This window comes from Numida meleagris, chromosome 1 (assembly GCF_002078875.1).
Source record: "Numida meleagris isolate 19003 breed g44 Domestic line chromosome 1, NumMel1.0, whole genome shotgun sequence".
Taxonomy (NCBI): Eukaryota; Metazoa; Chordata; class Aves; order Galliformes; family Numididae; genus Numida; species Numida meleagris.
This window is the reverse complement of record NC_034409.1, coordinates 14,960,887-14,984,520: the sequence shown is the minus strand read 5'-3', so window position 1 is coordinate 14,984,520 and position 23,634 is coordinate 14,960,887. Positions and strand designations below refer to the sequence as shown.

Here is a 23,634-nt window from a genome sequence, read left to right as displayed (position 1 = left end):
GGAGTTCGTGTTTTCATGGAGCCGCCCGCACCTGCAGAGGGAACACTGTGACCTCCAGCAGGCGCATTTCTGGGCTTGGTCAGAGCACCAGGCGGAGCAGCTAGTGGTACCGGGAGCCAGGGCTCCCAGAGCACAAAACACGACTGGCTGCAGATGGTAGGGAACGTTTCTTGGATGAGAACAGAATGCTAAATGGAGCAATGACTTCTCAAATTTGTAAAACACAAGTTATTGGCCTCAAAATAACTAACAAAAAAAACCACACAACACCGTAACTCCTTCGTAATGCTGCTGGGGTGGGCTATGCTTGCATTCAAATATAGAATAAATTTAAGCTACATTTTAAAATGCATCTTTTTTGTTTATCTCAAGGATTTACATAAACTAACACTTTGTCAAGGAATATTTTCAAACAGTACCATTATGCAGCACTAAAGTACGTATATTATTTCTAAGCGTGCCACATTATTCACCAGCCATAATTTGTTACATTTATACGCATTTATATAAAACTGGGCAGTTTTTCTCTAATAAAGTACCAACAGATTCACAGTCTACTGACAGCCCAGATATCTAAAGTTCTTTCTTTAGATCTCAACTATGTATCTTGATGATACTCACTGTATTTTCACGATATATGCTGTCTTTGACACCAAGTAGTTAACACCAATTAAATGAATTACCAAGGACAACCAAGTGAGCATCCACTGCAGTGGAAGAAATGAGAACCAGAAACTCTACAAATTTAAGTTGTTATTTACACATTAAGTATTCTCAAGGTCACAGCTAAGAAAATCTTATCTGTTGTGGCAAAAGAAGATTTCATGAAGTCTTTTAGATCATGAAGATCTCTGAATGATCCAGTTTCAGCCTCAAGGTGGTGTCACATGTTCCCAGCCTGCTAAGTGCACATGAACATTTCTGGTGTTTGTCAAGGTTAGCGTCTGTTAGGGTTATGGCACAACAAATGGGTGTATGAGTGACCAACAAGATATCATGTAGTTTTTATGTATGCACATACAATGCTTAAATAACAGCAAATTTTGACTTCAAACATAATCTTAAATATGAAACAGACTATTCACACTCTCTCCTTTAAAAAATAAAGAGGAAAAAAACTACAGCTGTTTAATCCTCATACTTCTATACTTTGTCCTACGGATTTTGAGAAGACTTAGGGACCAAAAATTAAACAGCTTGACGGATACCAGCTGTGACAGATGGGGGCATGATGATTAATTTGAGGCTGCTCATTCGTGAATAGGTGGTATTTGGGTATTCTGCACTGGATCAGTCCTCTGGGAACGTGCTTCCAAGGACTTTTAGGCATGTCAAGCTCTAAACAATCCAATCTGGAGACAAAATGGTTTCTCAGACCTCTTCCATTGTTATCTCGCGCTGCAATTAGAGTAGGATAAACACTCTTCACTAAATTCAAATCTATTTATTTACAACCTGTTATCCCCTACCCACTCCACCAATCTGGTGTTCTTTGGTAAACACTGCTTTAATTTATCTTCTCTTATAAGACTCTTATGCCTCTTGTCTCTGGGAACTACTAAACATAATCACTGCTTAACAAATTTAAAGTCCCAACATACATAAAAGATGCAAAGGTAACACAAATCGCCATTAAAGGTTAAATCTTCTTAGTAATAACAAATATTTGTATAGCATTTATATGTAGAGTCCCACTTTTCCCAGACAGTGAAAAGAAGGAAGGAGAATTTGAAGGGGGGAGTAATAAATACCAGGAAGAGCTTATAATTCCAAGTTTTTTTTAATGAAGTACAGGGCTATTTTTCCTTAATAGAAATCTTATTTTCCTTTGGCTATGAAATGAACTATTCTGCAACTGTCACCTTTATTTTAGACTAGCAACAGTCAGAACCACCTACATTTTAAATTTGCTTTTATTGCCATAGAAACGTATGTTTGCTTTAACTAAAAAGGAAGTCTACTGGCTCAGAGACAATAGTCTACTTTCCATATCACAAGCTACAGAAAATATTATAATTTATTCCTCTGCATCCATACTTGCATTCTCTAAGTGAGCTACATCCTCCTCAACTACAATGAAATTACATGTACTCTGTGTTATGTAAGATATTTATACATTTACATTCAAATGAAATGAAACTAGTGCAATCCACTTTATAGCATCACAAAAGTACAGAATTACTTTAGAATTACTTATGCTCTTAAACCAATCCAATTTCAAGCATACTTTAGAAGACTTCTGCTTCAATAATAATTTAATGTTTAGAGCAGTCGTGCACCATTAGATTCAATATTTGCAATGAAACCTTTCCATTTTCACTACGTGATGACAAACGGGTCAAAATACGCCAAGAAAACTGTATTTTTGTTCTCTTTATAACCACTGCTGTCATGAAGAAAGCACGCAGAAATGAAAGGTTTTCAGCACTCTGAAAATATGTATGGATAGATGTATATTAATGCAGTTTAGGTATCAAAACAAAGACCTACAATCTTCTTTCCTCCCTACAGTGCTGCTCCCCAAGGTGCCCGAGCAAAGAGGTGCACAGCAGCCCCTCCCAGCCCAGTTCCCATGGGGCCGGAGACACCATCCCAGCCCATGGAAGCTGGCAGCGCTGCCAGTAGGTTGAGGCTCTCCTGCTTTACCGCAAGATGCCTGCTTCATAACCTGCAGTGGTAACTGCCACTGCATAATCAAAAGACAGAATTAACACGCAGCATGTTCATTTAAACATAGCTAGGTAATTACAAGCAATTCAGCTGCTCAAACTCTTTGCATTCCCTTTGTAATTCTACAAGAACTGCAACAGGAGAGGGGAAAAATAATAATGTGCTAGGCTTGATGATGTTAAATATCAGCCTAAAGTCAACTCTGTGAGGAGGAATCAATGAACACTAAGCACAGAAGGGAAAAGGAGATACTTTTCTAAGACATTTAGAGATTCTGTAACTAAAAGAATCATCAATATTGGGAAAAAACGATTTCTTCATTTGTAAATCACTACAGCTGCAGTGTTAGAGAACTTATTTTGACTAGATAAGAACATCTGCTGTCTGATTTTTGGTAAATATTTGAGTGTCCTTAGGCACTGAACAATACTTTTTTTGAAAACATTACTTCTCATTTAACAGACATAGAAATACTGAAATATGTCCAGAATTGGGACAAAAAACGTTCAGCACCATCATTACACAGAGATGCAGTATTTCTGTCTGAATGTTCATGGGAAAGGAAACATACACAGATCAAGGACTTCCAGAGCAGTGGAGTGACCCTTTCCTCAGAGGAATGAGGGAGAAACATATACCAGAATAGTGATATCCTGAAAAAAAAAGCGTTAAAAAGTGACTAAAGACTTTTGGTGATTATTTGGATTCTTGCATTTCATAATGCTGAGCATGAAATTTCCCAAAATAATTGGGTTTGGCTTTGTTTTTTAACAAGCAGAAACCCAAAAACTGGAAGGAGAAGAATCACAGTTGTAGTGAGTTTTTTAAAAAATTTAGTTTGGTATCAGAAAGATTTAGAGCTTTATTTGTATAGGTATTTCCAAAACATGACTGAAATATTGTTTAATACTTATAAAAGACACGATTTCCAAGAAATTATACTGAAAATGTTAAGTATCTACAGCATTACGTATGGCTTCACACAGAAAAAATCCAAAGCACCTTAACACTTCCCAAACAAATACATCTAAGGAAACTGCCGTTTCCCCACAGACAACTGACAAGCAAAAAGAAAGTCTAAATTAATTGGATAGATTATTCATTGTGAATTATTATGCAGCAGTAGTTATCAGGCACACACACTTCAGCCGTATAAAACCCCTAATCTATATGGACATTGTCCAGGAGATCAATCACACAGTGGAACACAAAAGGCTCTGACAGCACAATAAACTTCCTAGAAAGAACTTGCTTCCAAAAACAGCATATGACAAGAGTGAGCCCACAAATTCATTCATTCAGATGACAAAAGGAAAAGGTGGTGCTAACCCTTCCTATTCGGGAGTGAAATAATACGGAGAGAAGCTCCTTCCCAGCATCTTGTTACTGATCGGAGGCGAGCACAACACTGCACAGCTAGTGAGCACCACCACAGCTCAAGGCACCATTTCCAAAAAGGAAAGAAAGCAAAATTCTAAATTTCCGCAGACCAAAAACTTATGATTTACGAATGAAAAACGATTTTGAATTTGTTCAACCCTCATAAAAGTTTTTAACCATCAAACAGAATTAATATAAAGGAAGAAAACTCTTTCTTAACTACTGGGTAAAAACATGAAATCAAATAACATGTTCTGATTAATACACAACTGGAAATACCATATCATTTTTCATGTTTTCAGAAGGAAAAAAAATCCAGCAACGTGCTTTCTGAACATAGGAAAACTCAAATATCGATGGGGGCACTAAAAATGCAGAGTTTGGGAGTGACAGCCACAACGCAGCAGGAAACTACTTAAAAAGAGCTGGAATCTGTCTTCAGGCAATCAAAACACAACCCTAACACCACAGCATGCCAGTCGTGGCAGACTCCAAATTGGTTGACAAGATTTACCGAAATGCTCAGTACATGCATATCTTGTACTATCACGAGACATGGAAGGACAGCTGCTTACTTTGAACCAAACTGCTCAGGAAGAATATCAGAATAAAGTCATTTGAAAACAGAAGAGCAAAAAAAATCTAGGAAGACCCCACAGAAACCAACAAAATGCTGTTGTTATAAGAAACAAGAGAAAGAGAATAGCATCGGATAAAATCAGACAGACAAAGCTTTGGTGAAGGTGTCTAAAGGGAATTAAGTCTCACTAGATTAGAGGAGTGTAGTATGACCTTATATAAAAGAAACGTATGATAGAATCGCAGAATCATAGAATGGTTTGGGTTGGAAGAGACCCTTAAGATCATCCAGTTCCAACCGCCTGCTACAGGCAGGGACACCTCCCTCTAGACCAGGTTGCTCAAAGCCCCATCCAGCCTGGCCTTGAATGCGTCTGGGGGGGCGGGACATCCACAGCCTCTCTGGGCAACCTGTTCCAGTGTCTCACCACCATAACAGTAAAGAATTTCTTCCTAATCTCTAATCTAAATCTACCCAAAAACTGCTTAAAACCGTTTTGGCTCCATAATGGCTTCCTCCTGTTAACAAAGTACTTCCGTTTAAATGGATCGTACAGACACTATTCACATGACCACAGACCCTAAGGAGAGCTACTGCTGTTGAAGAGCCATTGACATCTGATAGGGTCCGGGTTCTGCCTCTGCAACCAGGATGAAGAGTCAGCCATTCACCTTCTTCATTCCTACCATGCCACAAAGCAGTATTAATATTAATAAACTTTTGTGACTGTAATGATTATGCTGAAAATGATTAAATGGCACCAGCAGGTAAAGCTTGTTCGGCTACTTGTTTGTGGTATTTACACATAGGTGGTGTTATTAAAAACATTAAATCCATTTTAGAGTCTCCACTCATCTCGATAATGTCAGCACAGAAACTACAGGATTATCTCCGTTATGCCACAGAATCTTCTCTAACAGTTAAATAACAAATCAGCTTAGTAAGCATTATAATTATTCCTTAGCAGCTTAAAAGTTTTTCCTCCACGCCCATTAACATTTTCAGACCACAGCGTATATTTTGTCTAAATCCCTGCTGCATGAAAGGAGGCAAATCAAGTGGGAGCACCTCGCTTACAATTCCATATTCAGTCCAGATGCTAGATCCAGCAGGGAAACACTGAAGAATTTTTTCATGTTTTTGTTCCTTAAATGAACTGAGCTCTTGCATTCTGCTGTTAAAGCAGCATGTGCCCATCTCTCAGAGGAGCATACCCAGGAAATCTGACAAATTTCCTGTTTCCAGCAAAGCAAGGGGAGCACCTCCAGCCTGGTGGCTCCCCACGCTAAGCTCCTGTAGCCTGGGGCAGAGGCTGCTCTCTGGGCACACCAATTCCAGCACCCATCCATTGGTTATTCTCCATGCAGGCCAAGGAGGAAGGCAAGGTTGTCAGAAGGCCATCACTGGCAAGGCTGGGGCATGGCCAAGTTCCTCCAGCCATGAGCTCCATGGTCTGACTTTCCTTTAAGCACGTGCATTCTGCTCATTCATGCTGCCCCATCATTATCACCCTTTTACCATTACGGACTTCTTTTCCTTTGGCTCACCTCACTTCCTCAGGCTAAAGAACCCAACCTGCATCTACTGCAGATGTCTGTATAGGTGTCTCCTGCCATTTAGTTTTTCTCACATTTCAGTACTAAGTTATCAGCCTTATTACTCTTCAGGGTAGGTTTTCCCTACAGCAATAAAAGAATGACCACCTTACATGTTTTTCTTCTTTCTCCTCTAACTTCTACTCTTTCCCAATTGCTTTGCTCCTTCACTATCGCTCACACTGTACGCATCCTTTTTTTTTTTCTGATTAAAGTCCTTTTCCCCCAGTCTTTCAAGACCACTTCCTTAAGGAACCTTTCCATGCAGCTTTGTTAAAGTAAAGCTTAGTATGTGCAGCCTGTTTTTTGTATTTTTTACCTCTACCAACAGGGAAGGAACTACTGTAAATGTAGCTACAAATGCTGTTTGAAATTTATTCTATTTTAAAGCATATTTTAAACAACTGGTCAAATTATATCGCTATCTACGGCTGCTTCTGAAATTCCAGTTCTTAACAAAACTGTTCTTGTTCCTCAGCAATATACTTGATCCTAAATTGGAACCTGTTCCTAAACAAATCCTAGAGAGCAGCTGAGCACCCAGCAATGCAATTAGATTTGAAGCAGCACCCACAAATACCCTATTAGCAGCAACTAACACCACTGAAAGGTCAGCAAATTCAGCTTTGATCTGTGAATAATGTCATTTGTCTTAGAACAAAATTGTTCTGTGTGAACTTATTTTTCAATTGATAGAAATGAAAATGAAGATTTATTTTATTTCCCATACTTCTAGCTTTAATTTTCTATAGGCTTCAGACTAAGAGAAAGCTAACAACACTGCCAGCGGAAAGTAATTCCACTCTCAAGTTTTAACTTAGTTTTTACATGAACTTCAGAGTCAATCTGAAGTGAGGGAAAAAACAGAACAGCAGCTCGAACACAAAGACCCTATTGCCTCATAAAGGTTCCCCATGCTTTTTATGGAATTTCACTTTTTCTGTCCTTTGGGACTACTCTATACAAAATGTGTCCGGACCTTAGGTAAAGAAGAATTTGGTTCACAATGTTTACCTGGAGCAGTCTACTCTGAAGTAACTCTTCTTCAGAAAGTCAACTAATCCCCATTTCCAGAGAAACATTCAATTTATGTAGGCACGTTGGAAACTAAAGTGAAAGATGAAGGGATTGGTTTTGGTCAAGAGCCATTGAAGGAAGGCCAACTCCCAACATCCTGCCAGGTAAAGACTGTAACCCCAGGGCCCCGACAGTACACAGGCATTCACAATCCCTGGCTACATCTGCAACCTGCAGGTATGAGCAGAGCTCAAATGTAACAGGAATGATAAATTATTTTGAATATACAGTAGTTTTATTTTCACATGAGACAAAAAGTTGGGGTTTTTTTAGACTATATTTTTCAAAGCTCATATTAGCCTTTTAAAAGGCTTTAAGGATAAAAAAGAAAACAAAAAACGCTTTTTATCTGCCTTTATCAATTGTTTAGTACAGCAGTTCATATTTTCACTATTGCTTGCTGAGTTTTGTAGAAGGCTACACCCAGAAGAAGAATATCCCCAAGCACCAGTACAGGCTGGGGACTGACCTGCTGGATAATCGCTCTGAGAAGAAGGACCAGGATGTCCTGGTGGACAACAGATGGACCACGAGCTAGCAGTGAACCTTTGTGACCTAAAATGCTAGTGGTACGCTGAGCTGCATTAGGAATAGCACTGCCAGCAGATCCAGGCAGGTAAATAACCCTGCCCCTCTACTCATACCAGGTGATGTCTCATCTGGAGAGCTGTGTCCAGTTCTAGGCCCCCAGCACAGGAGTCTTAGAGCTCCTGGAGTGAGCCCAGTGAAGGGCTACTGAACAATGAAGTGACCGCAGTATCTCTTGTATGAGGAAAGGCTGAGAGAGCTGGGCCTGTCCAGCCTGGAGGAGACTGAGGTGAGATCTGACTGATGTGATTAAGAATCTGAAGGGAGGCTGACAAGAGGATGGGTCCAGATTCTTCTCAGTGGTGCCCAGCAATGAGATGAGAGGCAGTGGACACAAACTGAAACACAGAAGTTCCATATGAATCTGATGAAAAATTTCTTTACTGTGGGAGTGACAGAGCACTGGAACAGGTTGCCCAGAGAGGTTGTGGAGTCTCCTTCCCTGGAGATACCCTAAAGCCGTAGACACAACCGTGGGCGATGCTCTCTATGGGATGTTGTGCACAGGGCTGGACTAGATGATCTCCAGAGTTTACTTCCAACCTCAACCTTTTTGTGATGTATTATCTGATCATACACTGAATTGAGTTAGTGTACTTTCTCAAAATCAAAGTCCCTCTATGTTTTATTTGATTGCATTGTATAAATTTTAAATTAACCAGAGGTGTTCTTTTTTCATGGCTTCAATTCAAAATAAATTCCAGTGAAGACATGTCCCTGCACAGGAAGAATTTTTGTTCTTAAGAGACAGGGAAATAATTCTACAGCTCAAATAGTTATGAGAATGGAACAATGACATTTCTTCAGATACCTCATGTGTTGGTTGTACTCTCCCACAAAACCCAAAGGCAAAACCGACTTGGTTTTGCAAAGCCCCTCACATTGGTATTGCCAAAAGCAAGAATTTCAGGCTCGCAATCATACGAAATTTGGGGTTTTCTTGGACAAATCTTTAGTGCATCTCTTTTCTTTTGCCTGAAAGACTTTAACCCAATTTCTTGATTACAGGTAACAGCAGCCATTCAATCTCATGAAAGAGGGATTTGTTCCAAGTAAGGATTAGTGTCTACAACTGAAACGGTTCAGAGCTTTCCACAGTCCTACTACAGCTAACAGTATTGCCAACTTTCATTAAATAAGATTCCAGCTGATGTCCAATAATAAGCATGTCTGTATCTTCATGAATTCCAGGCATGTCAGGCAATTTCATAGGATAAAAAGAACTCCCAGAAGCAAAGGGAGTATTATGATTAATAATGAAAGTACTGAAAGCTTCCAGTATCTCCCTAGGGAGATGTATGTCAAATGGTTGCAGCCAAAGCCATAGGCAGAAATACTGACAAGTTAAAATATTTCTTAAGCAGAAAAGTTGCAAGAAATATAAATATACTGTAGCTGGGAAGGCTATCTTCCCTGACAATATCCTACTTTAACTGACAGTTAATTGGTAAAGTTGTAAGCTGAAAACTAATGGTAATGAGGTGATTTTTCTTTTAAATCATAACACATTCATCTCCTGCAGGGAAATACAAAACCTGAAAGAGCAGACTGACTCACAGATGGGACAGTAAATTCAGCAAAGAAGGAAAGTGAGTGAAGCTTACAGGATTTAAAGAATAGTATGGATATGTTGTTCTCAAAAAAAAAAAAAAAAGTTAGGTTGTAACTTTTTTTTTAAACAAAGAATTACTGGAAACACAAGAAAATACCTCAACCAGAAGCAACAGCCATTACAAAACGTTCTGGTACAGATACAAAAGGGTAGGCTTAATGATCCTACAGTGCAATTATACATTTTCTAAATCACTCAGTGTACTTCAACAGAAGCAGCATGGTTCCACACACTGCTAAGCCAAGCACACTTTTTACATGGCCAGAATTACAAAGCATAATGTGCAAATAAAAACACCTACATGATCAGAAATTGACACATATAGATGTGCATAAATGCAGACTATTAAATGTCTATCCAAAGGCATAGCGGAGAAGTTCAGGAATCTCAAATGTAATTCAGAGGTCAGAAAAATGTGGAATAAATAGGACTGGGGGAGATTACACTGCTCTCCTAGTGTAATTATGATCCATCCCTATACATACTTTATTTACGCAGACATAAATCTCTAATCTTCATACAAATTATATTTATTTTGTCAGACATTGGGTCAGTATGATACTCATCACTACTGATTTTGTGTGAAATATGGGGTACCGTGGCACATCACAGCTCAGTACTGGCACAAGTGGAGCATGTGGAGAAGCCATGCAACTTGCAGGTGCTTTCACCCAAAAAGATAATAAAAAAAGACACTTCCATGTTTTTCTTTGAATACTGGAGATCTGTTAAACATTTCATAGAATCATAGAATGGTTTGGGTTGGAAGGAACCTTAAGGATCATCAAGCTCCAACGCCCCTGCCACAGCCAGGGCCACCAACCTCCACATCTGATACTAGACCAGGCTGCCCAGGGCCCCATCCAACCTGGGCTTGAACACCTCCAGGGACGGGGCAAATGATTTAAAAGAATGGTCTATATTATGATTTAAATGAATAATTAGTTATGATTTAAGAGAAAAATCACCTCATTTAGGAAATTAACTGTTAATCCCAAATTTCCCTATTGAACAGTAGGATGATTTCTTTCTGGTTTGAATTTACCACTACACTGGCAGTCTGTAAAACTTTCACAAAGGTATGTAGCTCTTCTGTCACATACAAGCCCACCCCTGTAAATTCACTCTAAAGTGCCTGCTTGAGAATTAATATTTAAAAATCCCACTCTAATTCATTTAGCAGCACAAGTTAGTTCATCTGTACCTGTATATTTAAGCCACTGTAGCAGTGATTACTTGCAATGCTATGATCTGATTGCTGGTTTTTCCACTAACAAGCAGCACAGAACCTCAGCACCAATGTTTAGCTAATTGGAGGCAAGAGTCAACCCTGTCATTGATCCAACCTCTTCTGCCTATTTTCTACCCTCTTCTCTCCCCCTAAGGCTTCGTGAGCCAAGCACTGGGGAATTTGCAACACCCACAGCCTGTTTGAAGGGGAGCGTCACTTACCACTCAAAAACTACTGTTTCCCCCACTCTCAGGGAGTTCTTTCCTTACAAAGGTCTCCCTCGTAACTCTCCCATCCTTGATTCTCCTATTGCCAGATCTCTTTGCACTACTACCCTGTCATCTGAGACAACTGATGTTGATGAGCTGGACTTGACCTAATTGGTTTTGTGACGTTACTGCAAATGCAGAGCCTTCCTCCTCTGTTCTCAAAACGTGAGCTGTGACACACAAAATTGTTGTGGACTTTACAACACCACAGGTTACGCTAGGGGTACAGAACAGAGTATGCAAAAGCCGTATTCACTCCTACTAGAAAATTGTCATTTGTATAACCACTAAGGAGGAAAGTGTTTGTCACAAAGACATATCCTTGAAACCAATCTGAAAATGCTAAAATCTAAGCAGCTAAGCAGTCCCAGCAGTGGTGATTTGGTTGAGTGTATTGGAAAGGATAAAGAGGTGTGAATCATTCACCCAACAGGTACCCCACACTGGACTTCTGAAACAGAAGCTGTTGCTCAAGGCATTTCTACTGCTTTCAACAGGGAAGCTGCCTGACAACCATACGGAAACTGCAATGAACCTCTCTGGTTTTATGACAGATATTAATACTAAACCTTTTTAGAAGTAGCTTAAGCAACACAGATGAAGTTCTTCTGTGATTCATTAGTTCAGTGACAAGAATAGCTGATGAAACAGTTACAAAAGGCAGATTTTAGTGTGGGACTAGGAGAATATGTTCTGGCTGCACCCTGTTACTCCCTTGTAGAGTCAGATACAGGCTTATTTTCTCTTAGAAAATGATGCCCTGAAGAACAGGCAAAGATGTTTATGTATCAGTTAATGAAAAAGAAAATCTTTCTTTTTCAAAAAAGGAAATGCCAAAAAGGGAAAAGGCACCCCACTCACTTTTAGGTAATAGTGATTTTTGATTTGCAAAGTTGTCTTTCATTGAATTCCACATATGAACAGGAAGTTGTCTCTTGTACCATGCATTCCAAATTCAATACTGAATATCCAAACAACTCCTCGAGAAATGAAGATAATTATAATTTAACAACACTTTTAAATACCACCTGTAAATCACAGAAAGGTAACAAAATTAATGCATGTTTTGATGCTGACACACAACAAATGTTTTCAGAACAACCAGGACTATGAGTTAAATGGGATGAAGAGCAATTACAACAAAGTTGCAATCAAAACCAAGAGTGACCGTAACTATCTAATGCCTATTTACTAAGCATTTACAATAATTGGGTAAGCAGGCATTCATAACTACCCTCGCTATGCCATTTGGTGGCAGCTCTGAAGCTGCTGATGATCCAAGAGGAGAATGCCAGTTTCTCTGTAAGCATGCTTTTCCATGGGAACGTGCTTGACTAAACTCCAGCAAGACATTTTTTTTTCTTTGGAAAAGAAATCAAGAAACTCAGAAAGCCTCACATCTAGTGTGCCAGTCCAAGATAGTTGCAAAAAGGACTGAGTTGGAGTCAGTCCTACCACAGTCTTACACCAACATATTTAATTTACAAATTGCAAAGCAGCAGCATGAAAAACTATTTAAAAGAGAGAAACAAGGTTGTGCTGTATAGCCCAATGACTGAAAATAAGGGACCATACCAGCCAAACACCTGCTTCTTTCATTTCTACAAAGCAGAAAAACTTTAATACCAAACCATAGCTCTCCATGGAATCAAACAGTCCAATGACTAATTAAGATTGAGAACCTTGGTACAAGACTCTAAAACCCAAGCTGTTCTAAGAATATCCACTTCAGCTTTTTATCAAATCAGCTCAAAGGAACTTTTCTTTCCACTGCTAAAGAACCAAAGTAAGTATCCAAAAGCCTGAAAAAATAATGGGAGAAACAAATCCAGCCCTACTACAAATCGATGAATATTTTTAAAATCCTTTCACTAGAATGCAATAACTTTTTTAAGATATTCAACCTTTTAGTTTATGCTCCAAAGTTAAACTCAAGGAGGCAATGACATTGGGTACTATCAGATATAGGATCTCAGTTTGTCCAACTGTAAAAGAAATTGCATTTTTCTTTCCATCGCCTCTGAGAAGTTATAGTATCATACTAACAACATTTAAAGAAACAAGAACTAAGGTGAATCTCACTTTAGAGACTTAATTAAGATTCCGATCCTACTTCAGCACAAAGCTAAGAGAAATTATTTAGTAGACAAGAAGATAGTCAATGGAATGGTAATCTTGCTTTATAATACATATCTTCCTACACACAAAGTTTTGAGTAATTATAGCATAAGGATACAAAAACTGTGTAAAAGAATTTGATTAAGATGCTGCATTCTCTTGGGCAGACTAAGAAGATTTCAGAAGCTACCCTTACTGAAAACTTATTTCTATATTACATACCTAGTTTTGTAAACCTTTCCAAAACTGCTTAGCTGGAACTATGATCAGCCACAAGATAGACTCTGGATAACACAGGCATGCAAAATGCCTTCTGACCTTAATGGTTATTTTGTCTTTTTTATTGAAGAGTGAAACCAAACTATTTTATTTCCACTCTTCAAGATGTGCACTCTTAAAATGGGTATTTTAAGCATAACCTGTAATCTTACAGAACTTTTCTTCTTCCTCACTTAAGAAATCAGAACTAAATTTAAAACTGTAGTATCACAAGAACAACTATTCAACTCTGAAATTACCAGTGCATGAGGTATATTAAACAGCAAAACAATCAAGAAAAGCAAACCATCAGGCTCCCACAGGCTATGATGTGAAAATTTCTTCTCATTTCATCTCTTCACTGATAGACAGAGATGCCAACAAGCATTCAGCATACCTGCTCCGACTTCTTTTTCTTCTTCTTCAATGTTGTTTTTGATACTGTCATACTCCTCGTCGATGGCCTGGTTGCCGCGCATCTGAGACAGAATCCTCCGTGCTCTCTGGGTCTGGCCTTTCTGAATCAGCCAGCGGGGGCTTTCAGGGAGAAACAGGAAACCAAAAAACTGTATGACTGCCGGCACAGCTGACAGTCCCAGCATGTACCTGAAATAAAGAAAGAAACGAAGTTCTCGTATTTGCCTACAAAAGTACAAAATTGTGCTGTGAGAAGACACACTTACACAACCTGGGTTGTAATTTACAAACCAAACTTCCTTCCTTCGTATTCATTATTGCCAGAAAAAAATCAGGCAAGAACCCTATTCTGGAAGCACTATGGAAAAAGACCTTTGTTTTCTATTCCAGTATATCTCAGGATATTCTGAATATTCTGCTGTCACTGACCCGACAGCAACTTGTCCAGGGGACACTAACTCAGACTCAATAAATGCTCTGAAACATTCCAGTAATTTGGAAACTGATATCCCTTCTGTGTAGATATAAGAAAAGAAATAACAGAAAAAGAAAGCAAAGGCATAGAGAACAGATGGGTACTGCTGATGACAACAATGAGGCTGAAATCCTGCTCACTGTTTTACAGACATAATAAAAAAGATAAACCAAAAGCAGCCAACCATAATTGCTTAATTTGGTCAGCAAGTATGTGTACACAGACACACGTGGCCAGCGAATAAGCACCTTGTATAAGGAAAAGGCTGTTTCTGACTGTAGACAGAAACACTGCAAAAAGTTCATTTAACCAGCACTGCTTCCATTTGCACTAGATTTTTCAGATAGTCTGCTCTTAAATGTTCAGCCAGATGCAGTGTTGCTTTAAATCAAAACAGCATTTTAAGTGCCCGAAGGGATTTCACTGTACACAGCATTAATGCCAGGATTACTGCTGCAGGAGAGCTGCCTCTCCAGGAGCCAGCACTGCCACCTGTACAGCACCCACACACAACAGGACTTGCTCCAACTGAAGTGGGGCCAAAGGCCGTGGAAGATAAGCATATCACCATCTGTCATGAGTGGTTCTGATCCTCACACTTCACATTTTTATATTCCTTCAATAAAATACTAAAGAGAATAATAAGAATTACAGAGTAAAGCATAACATTATTCTGCTCTTTAAATCTTACTTTTTCCCTACGTGTGGTAAACCATTTGTGCTTGAAAGATTATTTTGGCTTCCATTAAAGACTTTAGATGATGTCATCTGTACATCATTGCAAACAACACAGGTTTCACATCAGTGGTTAAAACCATTCCAGCACCTCCAGAAAACAGCCTTCAGACTGAATATTGGGGTAGTGTGTACTCATAAATAGGTTCATACTTTGAGATCAATCAGGAAATCAGGGAGATGAGCAAATCTTTCCTCTAGCTCCTCTCAGTGTGCACACTTTCATATTGATGATTTTCGATTCTCTCGCATGGATGCTTTCATAAAGCTGGCTATGCAATGAGGTTGCTAATAGAGCACGAAAGAGCACAGCTGTTAATGGAAACCTTGTTTCAGGGCACCAAACCACACGTATTTGACAAGTACGAATGCATTTTGGGTGAAAATGGAAAAAGACACACAAGCAACAGGGCAGAAAAATGGAGAATGGGAAAAAAAACCACAACACAAAAGGTAATGTAAAGAAGATGGCCACCCCTGGACAAGGTGCGTGCAGGCCAGTCCTCCCATCCCCAAGTTGAGCTCTCAAGTTCCTCCTTAACCTGGTTTTCCAAAGGTTATACAATTACATCTTGGTCTAGAAATAAAACTGCAAACAAGTCTTTCATGTTCAGAATGGTATAGCTCATCTTCAGTCAAAAAAAAGGAAAGCAGGAAGAAAATAAATTCAAAACACAGACACTGTGGAAGGATTAACAGTTGAGCAGACTTCAGCCAGCGTATTTAACAAGTGTCACTAATGTTCTCATTCTTCATTCACTAATGGTCTCATTCATCTGTATCCTCATTTCTTCCTATGCTCCTCCTTCTCCACAAACAGTACTTTGGAAGCTGCATACAGAATCACATCAATATATACACTGCTGAAGCTCAACAAATAGTATATTCAATATCTGTGATTAGTGTGGTATTTAGAGTCTCTTCTATTTCAAATGAAGAGTAGTCCAAAAACACAGAAATTCAAAGCACAACTGCTGTGTTCTGACAAACTGCAAGCAATAGGTTCTTTTAGTACATCTAAGTATACAGATTTAGACCTTGATATTCATATTACCCCATGCCTGCTCCTCCAAAGCCCTTCATCCTTTAAATGCAGCAGAACCTCCAGAATTAAGCAGTCACATAGCTGCAATTATTTTAGGAGGCGAAATGAAAAAAAAACAAAAAACAAAAAAAAAGATCCAGTCTGTTTGTTGGACTCTGGTGGGTTGTTTATCACAGAGAAGATAGAAAAGAAGCACAGGGAAAGTGTTCAGTCACTAAAGGCAGTTTCCAATTGACATGTTTCTGGCCAAAGCAGAGTACAAGGAGCAGGCCAGAAGGAAAATATTCACTTAAGAGCATACGTCCACTACAAGTTCACGAGCCCTTGCAATTTTCAGACCAAGCAGCTTTGAGAGAACCAATTTAGTAAAAGCAGGCAATTTTGGACATTACATGCTGTAAGCCAGCTTTCAAAAATCTAATACAGTTCTGTCCTATACAGAGAATAAGACTTTGATTTGAAGTCAGATGTCTGGCAGAAAAAATCCAGCATGAAATTTAGTAAATCAGCTATAACATTTCTCCTTCTGAGACATACTGCTGCAACACTATTAAGATGAATTAGCAGTGTTTTATAAAACTAACCTGTCAGGTTTAATGTTTGTTTTCTTTTGCTTATTTTTAATTTAATATCTAGCATTTCCAAGAATAAGCAGAATTAAAGTTCATTTTTCTTTCTTTTTTTTTTTTTGATTGCTCTTTATTATACAGCCACTGGATCACTGAGAGCTACAATAATTGCAGTAACTCTCCTTCTTATATGCAGTGACTCAGGAGTGAACATCTGTGATCTCTCCCCAGGTGCGTGCTGGCCACTCTTTCCAAGTGAGGGACCATCTGCACTCCGCTCTGCTCAGTCTCAGGTTGCAGCCAGCTAGCTGAGGACAGAGAAGTATGCAACCCTAAACCCACCACTCCAGCACTGCAGCTGAGACTGCTTGGATACCCCAACATCAGCATAGCCTGTTTCTGCCCAATGCATCTGAGAAGTGGACAAAAAGGAAAGTGGCTCAACACTCTGGAGTATCTTTCAGCTGAATTTTTCTATGATTCAGAAAGTGCAGTAGATCTGTTCTTAATTTTCTACAATTTATTTTTACTACCTTGAAAGTTGTAACATTTCGTTCCCTTTACCACTGGTATTGCACACAACTATGTCTTTTCTTGATGAAAAATTGGGATCAGAATCATTAAGGTTGGAAAAGACCACTAAGATCACCTAATCCAATCATCAGCCCGTCACCACCATGCCTACTAACCCATGTCCCTCAGTATCACATCTGTCCTTATTTTGAAAACCTCCAGGGATGGAAGCTCAAAAAACCTCCAGGCCCACCACTTCCCTGAGCAGCCTGTTTCAATGCTTGATCAAGAATTTGATCAGGCCACGTGATGGCATTGAACAGACGTGCACAGACACACACACGGAAAAAAACAGTACAGAACAACAAGAGTGAGTAGCATCACAATGGGAAGTACTATGGTTGTCATTAGCATCACTGGCCAGAAAGGCTTTAAGGGGGTAAAATATGGTTTGAAGGATCTTTTACACACCATTGTGTTATACTCTGATTTCCATGATTGCCAGACTACTGAATGGCAGTCAGTATATTCTAAGTTACACAGTTTACATACAACTGTTCTGTTCATTCCTATGTTACTGCTTCATTTCAAAGCTGAAACTAAACACATTCTATACCACAGTGCTAGCTCTTTAAAAGAGCTTCTCCAATGTCTCCAGGGACGGGACTTCCACCACCTCTCTGGGCAACCTGTGCCAGTGCCTCGCCACCCCTACTGTAAAAAGCTTTTTCCTTATATCTAATCTAAATCTACCCTCCTTTAGTTTGAAACTATTTCCCCTTGTCCTACCGCAGCAGTCCTGCTAAAGAGTCTGTCCCCTTCTTTCCTGTAGTTCCCCTTTAGATACTGATAGGTCGCTCTCAGGTCTCCCCAGAGCCTTCTCTTCTCCAGGCTGAACAGCCCCAGCTCTCTCAGCCTGCCCTTACAGGAGAGGCATTCCATTCCTTGGATTATTTCTGTGGCCCTCCTCTGGATGTGCTCCAACAGGTCTGTGTCTCTCCTGTACTGAGGACTCCACATCTGGACGCAGTACTCCAGATGAAGTCTCACAGCGCAGAGCAGAGGGGCAGGATCACCTCCCTCACCGTGCTGGCTGTGCTGCTTTTGATGCAGCCCAGGATACAGTTGGCTTTCTGGGCTCTGAGGGCACACTGGTGGCTCATGATTTGTATTTATCTGAACAATTATACAAAAATACAGCTCAAATAAGACCAAGACTTGTTGGATATTATATTAGCAACATTTTTCTTCCTATATGGTAGTATTTACTGACACATACAGATTACAAATACATCCTTAGCTCATAAGCATCAGCCCACTGATGCAAAGAAACAAACAAACAAAAAACCATATTTATATCCACAAATACTCTTCCTAGCAGAATCCTCTGAGGTAAAATGAATTCAAAATATCTGCCCAAAAAGAAAGTGCACAAACACCTGTAGCAGTAATGGTGACTCTGAGCTCCACTTCTAAATAAACATCTTTGCTGTACATTCCTCACCACCCACCCCATGCATAGGGAGCTATTACATTAGCAAATTATTTAGGCTAATAGTCAATTTAAATTAATAATGTAGCTTCTGGATAATTGGTATTGGTTGTCAAATACTTCCATTTATTTTACCTAGCCATGCATTACTGCATATTATTACCTTTTCTAAAAATTGAACATATTTCATTAAATGCAGAAAGGGATTAGCAATCCCTAAAACTAAATTTTTCTTTCAGTGAAGTCATTTCTCCATCCTCTATAGCTGGAGGCACAGACTGAGGGAGCATGCAGCTGCTTTTGCAATGACAAGGACATCAAAAGCTTTGTGTGAAAATGTGAAATGCTATTTCCATTTCAGCCAGAACGCAAAAAGCAGAGCTAGGATTGACTGTATTAAATAATACTAGCATGATGTACCTTTTTTTTCTTATGGTCAAAACGTGACATCTTTTTACTTAAGAGACAAGAGAAGCAGTCACATGAGCAGAAAGTAAAATCCTCAACATTCTTGGATCTTCCGACATAAACAGAATAAACTGTAGATTTACCCTGAAAACATCAGCTTTCTGTTTTAATGCATATTTCTTTATGTATTCAAGAAAGATTAGCCTCTAAGTACCTCTGCTTATCAAGTCCCAGATGAATTGTCTCTAACTTAAACTTCACCTAGTAATCCTTACTCAACTTCATTGAAAGTCAGTGAATGTAATAATATTTACATTGCAAGCTTTCGGAGGAGATAGGGTGCAAGTATCCTTCATATTAGGATTTTCAAATATCGAAAAGGTTCCAGGCTGTAGCAACAGAAATTGAAGAGCCTACAACAGCATACATGCACCCTTTTCCCAAGAGGGTTTCAATAAAAAAGCAAACATATTAAGCGCAAGTTTCCAGAGCCGGAACGTGTCACATAAGTTATTCCTCCTACACATTTCTGTTAATAATTTTTTCACATCAGCACTGCAACTAAATTACTGAGCTTCAGAAATGTCTAATCTCTCTCAAATGACACATCACCATAAAGAAGGTAGTGCAGTCCAGAAACTCTTAGTAATGTCTACAGGAAGAATAAAATATTCAGCAAGTAGAGTAAAAGAGATTCATAAATTCAAAAAAAATCAAAAGTTTGTAGTTAAAAGTTATACTACAATATCTGTAACTTCAGTTCTGATTAGATTACTGCTGCTCAAATTAACTGCATTCAATATACACCTCTATTCTGTGCATGTAGTATCAGTTACTGGAAATTTGCCTTTTGAAAAATCAGCATGTAATTATTCTAAATGCAAAAGGCAAGCTACTTTTATAAACATCGTGACGATAATTCAAGCTTGTTGATGCATATGCATCATATGCAATGCATTGCTCATCCACTTCAAAGTTTAGTGAAGTCAGAAAACCTAACATATCGTGAATACTGTCTGAGTGAAAGCTCTATGTATATCATTTGGCAAGAGTTAATTATTAAATCTCCACTTCAGTATGCAGTTCTACCACTTTATATGTAAATTCTATTTTACCAACACAGATGATGATAGCTGTCAGCCACTAGAAGTTCTTTCATTTATGTATCTAGCCTTGCCCAAACCATAACCACATGTTTTGCTTTTAGCAATGAAGACTCACATACCTCCATCCGTCCTTCACGAGGTAGCTGAACAGTCCATCCACAACACTTGCAAAAAACTGCCCTCCGGTGATGAACAGGGTGTTAATGGTGACCAGTCTGCCTCTTAAGTGCGGTGGAGCAACTTCTGCGATGTACACAGGCACTGTCATAGATGCTACACCTACAAGAATAAATTAAATTACATTACATTTCGGAAACTGAAAGAGGTGCTACACTTTTTTTTTTTTTTTTTTTTTTGAACAGAGCTATGGCATGGTTTTCACCTTGAAGAAAACACAGGGCTAAACATCATTATTATTATTACTACTATTATTGTATAGTTTCATTATTGTTATTCAGAATGGATTCTTTCTTGACTTCTCTGGAGTTTAAAACTACCCCACATAGTGCACTAAAAGTTCTAATACCATCAGTAGGCAAAGACTGAGGCTAAAGCACGGCTGCCTTTTATTCTCTCTTAATACTGGTAATATCTCCTATGAATTAAGCGCTGGCTCTAAATGAGCCACTTGTGCAAAAGACATGCCCATGTGGAAGACAAACACGTGTGCACAACCACAAGCTTAAGAACAGAAGTTCAATGACATATAAAGAGCAGAGCAGGACATGGCTCATGCTTCAGTGCTCTACATCCACCAAGAAATCCACAGTCATTTCCACAGAATCCACAGAAGTTTGTTTCCCTGTTTCATTAGAAGAACCAACAGTGACCCAGCGATTATTTTTTTTTTTAATTTTTGTAAAAAAAGAAAATGGAAACATGCTGGCACTGCACACACAAATCCACATTTGTTCTGAAGCTGAGCAACCACCTCCTCCAGCTCACCCTCCCCACAGCACCAAGGCCAGCTGACAGAGCTCCTGGGGCCTCCCAAAGCCCAAGCAAGGAGTACAGATTGGTTAATAAGATCTTCTGGTGCTCAGAAGATCTTTTATTACAATGCGTAAGTGTTCGCTACAACCTCTCTGCACGTGAGCCCGGTTCCTGGGGCAGAGCTCCTGGGACACAGCAGTGCCTCCTCCTCCTACTGACAGAGCAATTCACACACAATACAAAAACACACAGAAGTGTCACACACACACACAAAAATTAAAATGTATTCATTCTTTTTTCAAATTGAAGCAGAACGCACCAAGGAGAAGATCATCCAAACAGCCATTTGAAATACAGAAGAATATTTTCTAACACGTTCCACCATTAGGGATATTCCTCTTGTTCTTCCACAGTAGCGTTTTAACTAATTACAGTTAAAGTGATGGAGATGCACTCATATAACAGAAAGGCCTTTACAGGAAAGCGCAGGAGTACATTTGCTTTCTCAGAACAAAACCATCAGCCACAGACCAGCCACAGAGACCTAGAAAAGGCTTGGCAGTGGAATGAGCACCAAGCAGTCCCCTGGCACACCCTAAATGTGCTTCCAGCAATCACTGCATCTGGCAATTCATTCACCAGGGACATCTGATCTCTCTGGAGGATTTCATTTTTTTGTATGTTTGGGGTTTTTGGAGACCATTCCTATTTTGCTCTCCTCTACTCAGAGCAATCCTTACTAAAAGGCCACAATGCCTCTGACACAGAACCAAGAAGTGGCTGAATTTGGAGCAGCAGGAATGACATGGAAGACCAAGTTCCTCCAACAAGCAGCTCGTGGGTATGGAAACAGAACTGGGTCTTGCAATATCTTCGTGGGAAGAAAAATATAGTTGTGTTTCTCTCTTTTGAGGGACAAAAAGAAATACAGTCTTACACCTTTAGTGTAAGAAGTGTTTGAAGTTGGTCCAGAGTACTCACTTTCCCTGTGGCCAGCAAACATGGATGACATTAAAGGCTCTAGAAAAATAACACGTATTCCCAACAAGGCTATCTCTGAAACAGACAATCATCCAGTGATGCTGCTCTAAGAGGTTATATTGGTAAGGTCTGTACATGGATTTTACTGGTAAGTAGTTAGAAAGACATGTACAACCAAAACCAAAGTATGCCCTACAGAAAGGCTACTTTTTTTTTCCTCATTGCCCATCTTGTTTATGGTGAAAGTGATTACAACAAAATTCTCCTAATATTACAATTTTCCACCTAGAGTTCATGTCAGCTGATGGCATAACAGTACCTCAGTGACAAGGGTACCTCACACAAGCCAGTTAGAAAAACATACAGTGCTTCAAAAGCTGAGACACTTCCACAAGCTGACAGCTGAGGGCCATTTTCATAGATAAACATCCTCAAAGAGCACCAAAAAAAAAAAAAAACCACCAAGCGTCATTACAACACTACACAGAATCACAGAATGGTTTGGGTTAGGAGGGACCCTAAAGACCCAACCCCTGCCATGGGCTCCCTCAGCCTTTCTTCATAGGTGAGGTGCTTCAGCCATCTCCAAGGCCCTCCTCTGGACCTGCTCCAACAGCTCTGCATCCTTCTTGTGCTGGGGGCCCCAGGCCTGGACGCAGTACTGCAGGTGAGGCCTCAGGGGTGCAAAGTATAGAAGGACAATCACCTCCCTCTCCCTGCTGGCCACCCATCTCTTGATGCAGCCCAGGATACTGTTGGCCTTCCAACAGTTGGCCCATCCAACTCTTTCTGAAGGTTAAGTTTATACAGGACCTGTACAGAAATCTTGCTTGAAACATGACAGTCAAAATTGTTTCCAAGGCATCCAAAAAGCAGGGTCACACCATGGTACAGATCAGCAGGTATGACCCGTTCCACAGCACACTGTCAGCCTCAGAGCACATCTGGAACCTCTGTTAGCCACGTTTAACCTAGCACTTACCATTTACAGAAAGAGGCTGTTGGAGATCACCTGGTCCAGCCCACCCTGTTGAAGCTAGGCCAGCCACAGCAGATTGCCCAGGTCCATGCTGATCGAGCAAAGGTGTCACACTATCCATGGCAGTGTGGGGTGGAATGAGATCAAGGTCAACTCCAGCCAAAATCATTCTATGACTCTGTGCTCAGTTAGGCTGTGATCATCTCCACAGGTGGATGATCTCCAACAAACGTGATTCTGTGTCTTTCACATTAGCTTTCTCACCTTGAAACTTTTCACATTGTTGCTGTACATTTTGCCTTGTACTCTGTCCTTACTGCCCGTACTGAGTTTCCCAAAACCTAGGGGTTCAAAATATCCAAACAAAAACCTCAGTTCGGCAGAAAAATATGGTATGTGTTTCCATTTAACTTTTAGAAATCAATATGTATGCATTGCTACTCTGAGTCTGAGCAGCAGGTTTCAGGAAATGGGGGAAGGCGAGTTGGAAAGCCTCCCCAGTTTGACTGGCTGCCATCCAGCAAGTGCTATCACAGAAAAGGAAAGTTATTTCTAAAAAAATAGCCAAGAAATAAAAAGCTCTTCTGAGACAGAATTAAGGAA

The 23,634-nt window shown here is 39.7% G+C and overlaps 1 protein-coding gene across 2 annotated transcripts in view; it reads right to left on the bottom strand.

Annotated features, from left to right (window-relative positions):
• SLC2A13 (solute carrier family 2 member 13) overlaps positions 1–23,634 on the bottom strand; it is a 146,643-nt gene that overhangs the window by 97,780 nt on the left and 25,229 nt on the right. For both annotated transcript variants that reach the window (XM_021384623.1, XM_021384622.1), the window contains exons 2-3: positions 20,258–20,417; positions 13,776–13,984 (exon numbers count right to left, since the gene is read on the bottom strand). In XM_021384623.1, coding sequence (XP_021240298.1) covers positions 13,776–13,984; positions 20,258–20,417 — 369 coding nt within the window. The remainder of the gene's footprint in view (positions 1–13,775; positions 13,985–20,257; positions 20,418–23,634) is intronic.